Genomic DNA, 11,898 nt, shown 5'->3' with positions numbered 1-11,898 from the left:
GGGAACAGGATGACCAGAGCTCAATTTTGGGTGTGACGGCAAAGGCTGTGAATACTTATGTACATGTAGGTTTTTCATTTTTTATTTTTAATAAATTGCAAATATTTAAAAACGAACTTTGTTTACGTTGTCATTATGGGGTATTGTTTGTAGAATGTTGAGGAAAAAAAATCAATTTAATCCATTTTGGAATATGGCTGTAACATAAAATGTGGCAAAAGTTAAGTGCTGTGAATACATTCTGGATGCCCTGTAAGACAACCCCCTCACATTGCTATGGATACTCACCCAAACCTGTCTTCCATTCACATCAGTTAAAGTGTTACTAAATCCAGGCCCCTGCATTCACTATATCTGGTCTCCCCAGACCCTGCATTCACTATATCTGGTCTCCCCAGACCCTGCATTCACTATATCTGGTCTCCCACAGTACACAGAACATGGAAATGCGATTATTTTAGTAAATATAGACTGCTAAATACCTTTTATCATCAGCAGTTAGAGCAGTCCTGTGACTTCTATGAGTGTCCAGCAGAGCATTGGTTAAAGCTTGCAGGAGGAGTTTTCCTTTTGCTCTAGGAGGATGCAGAACCCCTGACCTCTGTCTGGACAGTGCTGATTGGCCCTGTGCTGATGTCATGCACTCTCCCAAGAAGATAAAATCTCTCTAGCAATACACACTAAACTGAGCACGTGCAGAGTGACTCCACACAAAATGTCTTATCAGGAGATAAGAGGGGGATACTGGAAGAAGGGGAGGATCAGAGAAGTCAGGATCAAACAGCGTTTTTACACACTGCAGAGGATTAACCCCTTAAGTTCCTCAGTGAGTATAACAAGCATGCTTTACTCCATATACAGACTGATTTTACTGTTGTGGGTTTAGTAACACTTTAAATCTGTATTTCATAAATAATTTCATAATAATGCCATTTAAAGCATAAAAATCAGCACAAGAGACATAGCTTACTACTTAAAAAACCCCACAGTATTGGTGCTACTACCCATATATCCTAGATATAGAGAGCTTTTGGGTGCCCGATCCACAGGTGCTCAGCTGTATGCAATACTAGGTAGAAAAGATCCACACGACCGCCATTGCTCAAGGGGGTCATGCGGATCTTTTTTACCAAGTATAGCTTACTATTGATCTGATGTGTCCCTTGTGCTGTTGTCTTCTGCATTTGTTGAAATCTTCCTTCTCCGATCCCCACACCCCAACCGACGTAATCTTCCAATTTGGTGGGGGTTAATAGAGCCTACAGACCTGGAACAGGCACTATGCCCATCCATTCCATCCCCTCCCCCATTCATAGAGGTTGTACTATAGCTTCTATAACAGAAAACCGATCTATGATAAGAGGATGGACAGATGAATGAAAGGCCTGCCTCCTCCATCCTTCGATCATTTTTCATTTCTCCTACCCTGGCCAAATCCCAATGCCATAGCATTCAACAAACGGTAATTTGGGGAAATCGGAGCTACTTTAACGTGGTTTTTTTTTTTTTTTTTAAGGGCCGGTTACGCCAGAATCATTTGAATTGGCTCCAAAATGCACTTGCCCTACTTTTAAAAATGCACTGCACCAAACCGCATGGTACTGTGATTAGCGATCTACATTTGGGGTGCCATTCAATACGTTGGCACCTGCATGCAGTTTGCAAGGGCAGCGCGATCCCCTGCGGTGCGGGATATAAACAGGGAACGCGCCATTCACACACCGCGTTCTGGTGTGAACCAACCCTTAAGAAATAACTACCTAATTGTATAAGGCTCAAGGAAAACAATGACAATGTTCCCTGTATAACAAACAGCACCAGCTTGTCTGAGAATGTACTGCAAACCATCCATGTGGTCAGACCTCGGTTTGTGTCTGCTCCACAAATTCTAAAACCAACTGGCCCCATTCTGGAGGCAAGATTTCAATCACGTCCTTATTAACCGGCTGTACCGTAAACTCCAACCTGCCTGGGGCCGGAGGGCATGGATCAGGTACCGCCAGGTCAACTACGCGGTATATGCAAGCGTATGACAGTCCAAGAAGGTGAGTCTGAGAGTCTGGTGTTCGATGGCAGGTGACACCACGGCAGTAGATTCGAAAGTGGCGAATATTGTCCATGCTATGGCTCCAGTGAAGGGTTAGGCTGACAAACAGTTGATTGGACTGTTCATCCCTACGCCATAGAACATGGGACAGAGAGAGGTCAGTAGGCAGCACAGGAGGAAGCAGAGGTAGAGAAACATCGAGAGCCTGTGGAGAAGAAAGAAACTCATGTTACAAATGGTTCACCACAAAGCAGTAAAAGTTATTTTATCATTGTACAAGTATATTTAACCATTAGCTGCCCGGCCTATAGCAGTTTGGCGGCCGCAAAAATGCTGCAGATTTCCGGGGTATACGCCATTTGGCGTCCTCCCGCACATGCGCGGTTCGTGCGGTTGCAGAGTCGCGCAGTGGCGCGATCTGTCACCGGCCGTGCACCTCGGACACGGCCGATGACAGATCTGAGTACCGGCCACCGTTGCCGGTACCATGTGACCTGCTGTGACCAATCACAGCAGGTTACATGACAGTTGTATACAATGGATGGCTTCATTCATGCCATCCATTGTATACTAGTGCCTAGCTGTGAATGGTCACAGCAGGTCACATGCACATGTCATGTGATTAGCTGTGGCCAAATCACAGCTAAGCGCAAAAAAAAAAAAAAAAAAAAAAAAAAACCCTGAATGAATCGATGTCATTCAGGTAAATGCTTCCTTATAGCAAAGTAATTCTTTGCTATAAGCAAATTGTGTAAAAAAAAAAATACTGATCACTTCCCCAAAGTACTACAATGTTACTATGGTAACATTGTACTGCTTTGGTCATAGTAAAATATGAAAAAAAAATCTTGAAAAAAATAAAACAAAAATGTAATAAAAAATTAAAAATAATAATAAAAAAAATATATATATTTTTTTTTTTTTCATACTGTCACCAGTCAGTGTCCCTGATCACCGCCATGCCAGTTATATGATGACGCTGTACTGCACTGGTGACAGTATGTAAAAAAAAATAGTAAAAATAATTTTTTTAATTTTTTAATTTTCCGAAAAATTATGACAAAAAAAAATACAACTTCAAAAAACTCGCCATTCCTCTTATGAAGTACATTGGACTGTCTACTTTGCAAAAAGGGGTCATTTGGGGGATATCTGTACTGTTCTGACATTCTTGGACCTCAAGAAATTAGATTGGCTGTCAGTACTTCAGGATTGATCAATATTCAGATCTATACCATAGTTTGTGAACTCTATAACTTTCCTACAAACTAAAAAATACATCCTAATTTGGGTTATTTTCACCAAAGTCATGTAGCAGAATACATCTCGGCCTAAATTTATGAAGAACAATTATTTATTTGTAAACTTTTAACAAAGAAAAACAGTTTTTTTTCAAAATTTTTGGTCTTTTTTTTGTTAATTTAGCAATTTAATTTAAATACCACCAAAAGAAAGCTCTAGTTGTGTGAAGAAAATGATAAAATTTTAGTTTGGGTACAATGTTGTATGACCGCGCAATTGTCAAAGTGTGAGAGCGCTGAAACGTGAAAACTGGCCTGGGCAGGAAGGTGTATTGAAATGGTTAAAAGAATTACCCTTATTTCTCCGATGCGACATACAAAGTTTTGCTCTTCTTTATCTGGCATCAGATTGGAAAAATGTACAGACAGACTGGTCAGGAAACATCCGCTGAGCTGCACCTCATAATATCTGAAAAAATTATAAACACATTAGATCAAAGGCAACCTCCTTACACCTGAGCCCTGGGGGGGGGGGGGGGGGGGGGAAACTAGGGATGCAGTGAAATTTCGGTGGCCGAAACGTTTCGGCTGAAAACACCCCTTTTCGGCCATCAGCCGAAATGAAAAAAAGCACCGATACAGATGGTGAAAAAACCGCCCCTTGCCGCCGCTCGGTAGTTCTCAGCCTTACCTGAGAAACCAACCGAACCGGATATCATATGTATTCTCCAGCGCCTCAGGATATGCACAGCCAAAAGGGAAGCCAAAAGAACCAGGACAGCGACAACCAAAGGAAATGCTTCAGGGGTGCAGCCCTCCTCAGACGGGGAAATCAGCCACTGGAAAGAGAGAAAACAGGTGGCGCACACACCTAGTGCATTATTCAAGGTTTATTGTAGGAATGAAAGAATAAAAACATACTCACAGACGAAGCATGTATCTAAAAAGCATAGAAAAATGACAATGGCCACAACGGCAGGCAAGGTGTTCTCACTCTTAGCGCGGTCAAATGGCTGACGCATTTCGGGGACGAATCCCTTTCCTTAGAGCTGATGACCAACCTCCGATGCTGATGTATGATGAATGGAAAGTAGGAGCCTTGCTGTTCATGCCTGATGCCTGGCATCAACAGCAAGGCTCCTACTTTCCATTCATCATACATCTGCATGAGAGGCTGGTCATCAGCTCTGAGGAAAGGGATTCGTCCCCGAAACGCGTCAGCCATTTGACCGCACTGACAGTGAGAACACCTTGCCTGCCGTTGTGACCATTGTCATTTTTCTATGCTTTTTAGATACATGCTTCGTCTGTGAGTATGTTTTTATTATTCTTTCACTCCTACAATAAACCTTGGATAATGCACTAGGTGTGTGCGCCACCTGTTTTCTCTCTATCTTTTACCTGAGAAACCATCGAACGATCCCGATGCTGGGCATAGAGATGTGTGAAGGAAAGATGGCCTCCACTCATCTCTATGCCCTTTTGAGGACCAGAGTGATGTCATTTCCAGTTCCGGTCTTATTTTTTTTTTTTTTTTTTTTTAAGGAACTAGATCAATGCTTTTTTTTGATCCAATGCTTTACATTGCAGAGGATGTGATCTTTTTGGAATAAAAACTTTTTTGAACCATATTACATATTCTGGCCTCTGGCCCTTCGGGTCCCCTCCTCTCCCCTCCTCACCTTCCTATCTTCTCTCCGCTTTATAGATACGTGATTCTTTTTTCCTGTAGCCCCACCTTCCAGCCTAATCTCCCTTACGTTTCTGCTGTATTCTCCTAGTGTTCTAGGTAAGCTGTGGACAGTGACTTCGCATGTGTATTGACAGACCATGGTGACGTCCCGCGGTTGTTGGGAATCCCTTCAACCCCTATGACTTTTGAGGCTTGCAAGTTCTGTTTAGTTACTGTTGCCGTATTAGTTCTTGATTGCCTTGCACTGCCTCTTTTTTGCCTTCTTTTGCCCTTTATGTAAGCTAACCCCGTTACAAATATCAATGCTAGTCCCTGTGTGGGCGGAACTGTTGCATGTCTATTCCTACAAAGCAACTAATTCACTCCCTTATTATATCACGACTTGACTACTGTAACTCCCTCCTCACTGGCCTACCAAAAACACAGGCTATCCCCGCTTCAGTCTATCCTGAATTCTGCGGCCAGACTCATCCACCTTACTAACCACTCCGTATCCGCCACCCCCCTCTGCCAATCCCTTCACTGGCTTCCAACTGCCCAACGCATAAAATTCAAATTACTAGCATTGACGTACAAAGCTGTTCATAATACTGCCCCAAACTACATCACCGACCTGATATCCATCTACCACCCAAACCCGTACTCTTCGCTCCTCACAAGACCTCCTACTCTCTAGTTCCCTGGTCTCCTCCTCCCATGCCCTTCTCCAGGACTTCTCCAGGGCTTCCCCCATCCTCTGGAACTCACTACCCCAATCCATCAGACTGTCACCTACCCTCCTCACCTTTAGGCGCACCCTGAAAACCCATCTCTTCAGGGAAGCCTACCCCGCCCTCACCTAATTGCCGATCTCCTCCACTGTTCCTACCACTCCACCCCCCACAGCCATTTCCTCCTGTACCACTATCCCCTCCCTCCTAGATTGTAAGCTCCAAGGAGCAGGGCCCTCAAACCCCTCATGTATTGTTTTGCTACTGTACTGTCTCATGTATTGTCTCCCATTATAATGTACAGCTCTGAGCAAACTGTTGGCGCTATATAAATTCTGTATAATAAAAAAAAATAATAATATTCCTTGTTAAAAACGAATAAACATTATTGAAACAGAAATCATTTACACACAGTAGGTGCTGCAGGAGACCCCAAAACATGGATTGGGACCCAGCTGTCACACTGATATCTCAATCTTACTGATTATATCGGTAGAGCGGCTGTAGAACAGGAGGAAGTCCTGGGCATTGGAGTTTTTTGTGCAAACCATGCACCCCCAAGGTCTGTAAGTGGTTAATATACCAACCTTTTTACCCATCCGGATGATTTGCCATGCTGAAGGTCTGTAAGAAAGGAAGGCGGATCTTGGAGGGACGTCGGGGTGTGCGTTTGATGCTGTACTGTTTGACGTGGGAGAGAACACATAATGCAAAAGTTACATAATTACGGTGGTAACCTGCAATGGAGCAGCTCTGAGAGATCAGCCTGGCTAAGACTCCGACACATCTACATAGACGAAATTCAAATAACCCCAAGAGGCAAGCTGCTCCAATGTAATAATTCAAGAGAGGGGATCCAGATTATTACCCACTCAAAGACCGCAATAGGTATCTTTACATTGCTGCTTTCAAGTGGTGTAATGGGATGATGCCTGCAGCTACAGGCATCATCCTGGTATTGCTTTTTTTCTGCAGACAATCGGCTTTTTTGTGAAAGCCATCCTAGCAACTAATTAGCCACTGGACTGCTTTTACAGGCGGTGGTTCTTTGAAATAGGAAAACAGAAAGCGAGCTGGACTTTGTCACTTCCGGTTTCCCCAGATGTAAACAGCGCCACTTTGAAATGGGGAAAGCATCAGGATACACCGATCTTGGTGTGATTAGATGCTTGTAAGGGCAGAGGAGATATCTGGGGTCTAACAGATCCCAGATCTCTCCATAAAGAGTACCTGTCACCAGGGGTAGACTGACCATTCGAGCACTGCCCGAGAGCCTGAGGTCAGTAGGGGGCCCAATGAAATGCCCCTGGTACCTTTTTATAGGCTTTTTTGGGTGTGCTTTGATTGTGGGCAAGGACACAGGGGCCCCAAGATCCCCTATTGCCCGGGGGCCCCATGAGTTGTCAGTCCGCCCCTGCCTGTCACTGCCTATTGCTGTCACAAAGAAAAAAAACAGACTTCAACCAGGATTTTAAGTAGTATTTCCCTCACCTGGTGGATATCCAGACAGATTGCCGAAAGACCTATTACTCCACTTGGGCATATGTGACGTTATCTGCAAAAGTGCGCTCCTAATAGCATTTTTCTAGGAGACAATACTGCTCCAATGGTTATATAAAATCAAGAGTGTTTTAGAGTTTAGCGCAGACTTTGCAATCATCAAGGCAGAATGTCACCAGCACACCGAGGATCACCAATATGTGAGCCCATATTGGTGATCCGCGGTGTGCTGGTGACATTCGCCCTTGCTGATTCTGTTTGGTCCCAGCCGACGGTCGCTGCAGCCCCCACTTATATACACAGTCATTTTTAACGCAGGAACGTGTGCAATTGGATTTTACACTTGGACTTTGCAATCATGGCACATCCACTGCCAAGCTGGCTCCAGCGAAAAACGACTCACTAGTCAGTCTAATAGATCCCAGATCTCTCCATAAAGAGTACCTGCCGCTGCCTATTGCTGTCATAAAAGGAAAAAAAAAAAAAACAGACTTCAACCAGGATTTATAGTATTTCCTCCACCTGGTGGATATCCAGACAGATTGTCAAACGACATTGCTTAAACACCTATTACTCCTCTTGGGCACATGTGAAGTTATCTGCCAAAGTGCGTTCCTAGTAGAATTTTTCCAGGAGACAATACTGCTCCAATGGTTAAAGTATTTTAAAGTTTAGCGCAGATTTTACAATCATGGCACAAGCACCACCAAACTTGCTCTAGCGATAAATGACTCACCGGTCAGTTCGGAGACACTCTCCACGTTGCACAATGGAGTGTCTTGGGTGGTGAGCTCCAGTGACACAGCAATATTGGGTGACCCTTCCAACCTGTATACCATGGACAGCAAGAGCTTCTCCGGGGCGGGAACATGAAGAGAGAACAACCTATGAAACCACAACAATGTGCAAGTGAGAGATCAAAAATGATTTGGTGCAAAGCTGATTTATAAAAAAAAAACAGAGCAAAGAAAGTGGCCGTGGCGACCAATTAGAACCCTTATATCACTTAACGATAAGCCAAGGGGTCCAGTTTAACCCTCTCCTTCCCTTTCCTTTGTGTTTAATGTTGATGAACAACTATAAAATAAAATTATAACAGACGCTAGCATATCTATATACTGAAAGGGGGACCTGACATATCAGCAAAAGGGGAACAGCCATTTTTCTTTAGCTTGTGTTAGTTCAGATCAGTACAGGGATTGATTCCTATATAATAATCAAATAGTGTGTAGATAGGTACTCAGCCATCCTTATATAATCATCTGACAGGACACTGGAGTGTATGTCAACCCTATGAGATCGGGACGGTCTGAGGAGCCCTTGATGATACGTGGTCTGACTTAAGTTATACGAGTCTGGATGGAAGTATTGAGAACAGGAGCTTGTTGACCCCCTATAGTTAAGGGGTCAAAGGATCTGGTAAGCCTCCAATTTGTCATCCCGTTGGTGCAGTACTCACATTGGTGGTTATACTGGAATGAAGATTTTTGGCTATTCATCACAAAACAAGGGGACTGTTCTACATACCCTATAGGGCAGTGATGGCGAACCCGTGGCACGCGTGCCACAGCCGGCACGCCGAGCCTTATCTGTGGGCACGCCAGGAGAATACCGTATTTTTCGCTCCATAAGACGCACTTTTTTTCCCCCAAAAAAGGGGGGAAAATGTCAGTGCGTCTTATGGAGCGAATATAGAGCGGCCGGTCCGGTATTTCCACCGCCGCCGTGTCAGAATACCGGGCCGGCCGCTCAGCTCTGCAGTGGGACCGTACCTGTCCCTCTATCCAGCGGCACGCTGTCTTCCCGGCTTCTGTAGTGTGCGTGACAGCCGGGTCCCAAGTGCGCATGCGCAAGAAGCAGTGCTCTTTGTGAATGGTAAGGCGGTACCTGGGACACATGACAGATCCCAGAAGCCGCAGGACCAATCACAAAGCGCAACGCTTCTCGCGCATGCGCACTGGGCATCCGGCTGTCCGACGAGCGCCCACACTACAGAAGCCGGGAAGACAGCGCGTGGCTGGATAAAGGAACAGGTAAGATAAAAAAAAAAAACTCGGCGGAAGTAAGAGCGGGTACCTGTCAAATTCAGGTACCCGCTCCCCCTCCCTCCCCAAAGGTCAGCAGTCATCTGTACTGTCCGCAGTCTCTGGTCATCCCTGTGCTTTCCGCAGTCTCTGGTCATCTCCTGTACTGTCCGCAGTCTCTGGTCATCTCCTGTACTGTGTCTGCAGTCTCTGGTCATCTCCTGTACTGTGTCCGCAGTCTCTGGTCATCCCTGTACTGTGTCCGCAGTCTCTGGTCATCCCTGTACTGTCCGCAGTCTCTGGTCATCCCCTGTACTGTCCGCAGTCTCTGGTCATCTCCTGTACTGTGTCCGCAGTCTCTGGTCATCTCCTGTACTGTCCGCAGTCTCTGGTCATCTCCTGTACTGTGTCTGCAGTCTCTGGTCATCTCCTGTACTGTGTCCGCAGTCTCTGGTCATCTCCTGTACTGTGTCTGCAGTCTCTGGTCATCCCTGTACTGTGTCCGCAGTCTCTGGTCATCCCTGTACTGTGTCCGCAGTCTCTGGTCATCCCTGTACTGTGTCTGCAGTCTCTGGTCATCCCTGTACTGTGTCTGCAGTCTCTGGTCATCCCCTGTACTATGTCTGCAGTCTCTGGTCATCCCTGTACCGTGTCTGCAGTCTCTGGTCATCCCTGTACCGTGTCCGCAGTCTCTGGTCATCTCCTGTACCGTGTCCGCAGTCTCTGGTCATCTCCTGTACCGTGTCCGCAGTCTCTGGTCATCCCTGTACCGTGTCCGCAGTCTCTGGTCATCCCTGTACTGTGTCCGCAGTCTCTGGTCATCCCTGTACTGTGTCCGCAGTCTCTGGTCATCCCTGTACTGTGTCCGCAGTCTCTGGTCATCCCTGTACTGTGTCCGCAGTCTCTGGTCATCCCTGTACTGTGTCCGCAGTCTCTGGTCATCCCTGTACTGTGTCTGCAGTCTCTGGTCATCCCTGTACTGTGTCTGCAGTCTCTGGTCATCCCTGTACTGTCCGCAGTCTCTGGTCATCCCTGTACTGTCCGCAGTCTCTGGTCATCCCTGTACTGTCCGCAGTCTCTGGTCATCCCTGTACTGTTAATTAGTTTGCACTACTGTACGAGTTGTTTTTTCTAAACCAAAAGCTCGATATTCAGGTTTCATTGCAGTGTTGGCACTTTGAAAGAAATAAGTTGGTTTTGGGTTGCAGTTTGGGCACTCGGGCTCAAAAAGGTTCGCCATCACTGCTATAGGGACTGTTACACATATGTTAATCCTACTTGCACAACTTCTGGCACTGGTTCACCATTGAGCAGCTTTTTCACTGTTCTTCATTGGTTATGAAATAATTATACACTATTTGTGTATTATTTTAATTTTCCATTTAGCGCAACACTAGAGATTTATTTGTATTTGTGATATAGAGAGGATATCCTCTTGGAGTGTTTGCTGCTTTGTACACAATTTGGTTTGGGTATTTGCATGTTTTTTTATTTATTATATTAGCTTTTGTTAGTGATCATACATAACATCAGAAGACAAAATGCAGCCAACTCGTTTCTGAAGCCAAAAATCCCCCTTCTTTAGGGCTTGAGCAATGTAGCAAAAAAAAAGACATTTGACACCTGTTTGCTACATTGTCCAAGCCCTGATGAAGTGGGATTTTTGGCTTCAGAAACGTGTTGGCGGACTTCTGCCTTCCTGATATTACATGGATTATAACAATAACGGATCCCGGATTCTTCAAGCCTGGCGTTCCGTTTATCTTCCTTTCGTAAGTTGCCCAGGCATCATAATCATCCTTGTTTCTCTACTTAGTGAAACTTTGACCTGGAACAAAAATGAAGCTGGTGGCGCAATAAGCCTAGGAATGCATGCATGCTCCTGGGTTAAGGTGATTTTTTTTTTTTGGTTTTGCTTTTTTTTTATTGTGGTCGCACAAATTCCCTTAACTTTAGCTGTTTTAATCCTCAGTGCTGAATTTCCATATGTCACTTTTATACTGATAGCAATCAGACAGTTGCTTCTTCTGACACCCCAATGTGGATTATATATTGCTGACCCATTTCACCATGTCCAAAGAGAGATGGGGGTGAGGTGCTGGACTCAGATCCTTAACCTATAATGAGGAATCAGAGGTTATATCTTATTTCAATTTTTAATAATTTAATTGGTTTTTATCCTTGTAACAAGTGTGTGATCTGCACGTGCAATGGGCATAGAAAAAGGAGAGTGGACAGTTTCATGTCCTCAACCACGGGTAAAAATTATAAAATCGATAACTTTATAACCTGCAACAGCAGGTACGTGGTTTATTTGCTCCAATGCCCATGCAAGAAGCAGTATATAGGCCGTACAACACGACGCCTAAGGGATCGTTTACGTGAACACGTCTATAACATCAAACGCAGATATAAGGAACATTCCCTCTCCAATCATTACCGTAGGTGTCACCACAGAGATCCATCATCTTTAACATTTACGGGAGTTGAAGTTGTACAATCCAATTGGAGAGGGACAAATAAAAAACGGGCCGTATCACAGATGGAATCAAGATGGATCTTTGAAATTGGTTCTATGCATCCCAAAGGACTCAATGTGGAAATGGATATAAACTGTTTTATAGATAATAGTTAAATATTTTATCCTTTTCAGCTAATAATCCATTTTTATTATTATTTTTTC

The 11,898-nt window shown here is 44.6% G+C and overlaps 1 protein-coding gene across 1 annotated transcript in view; it reads right to left on the bottom strand.

Moving 5' to 3' along the window:
• Window positions 1-845: 845 nt before the first annotated feature.
• ENGASE (endo-beta-N-acetylglucosaminidase) overlaps window positions 846-11,898 on the bottom strand; it is a 55,918-nt gene continuing 44,865 nt past the window's right edge. Inside the window, exons 12-15 of the mRNA XM_089677589.1 lie at window positions 7,928-8,076; window positions 6,279-6,372; window positions 3,643-3,757; window positions 846-2,252 (exon numbers count right to left, since the gene is read on the bottom strand). Of these exons, the coding sequence (XP_089533715.1) occupies window positions 1,857-2,252; window positions 3,643-3,757; window positions 6,279-6,372; window positions 7,928-8,076 (754 nt within the window). The 3' untranslated portion in view covers window positions 846-1,856. The remainder of the gene's footprint in view (window positions 2,253-3,642; window positions 3,758-6,278; window positions 6,373-7,927; window positions 8,077-11,898) is intronic.

Source organism: Staurois parvus, unplaced genomic scaffold, assembly GCF_062004578.1.
Source record: "Staurois parvus isolate SC_StPar_1 unplaced genomic scaffold, SC_StPar_1.0 ptg000189l, whole genome shotgun sequence".
Taxonomy (NCBI): Eukaryota; Metazoa; Chordata; class Amphibia; order Anura; family Ranidae; genus Staurois; species Staurois parvus.
This window is presented reverse-complemented; position numbering and strand designations above follow the sequence as displayed.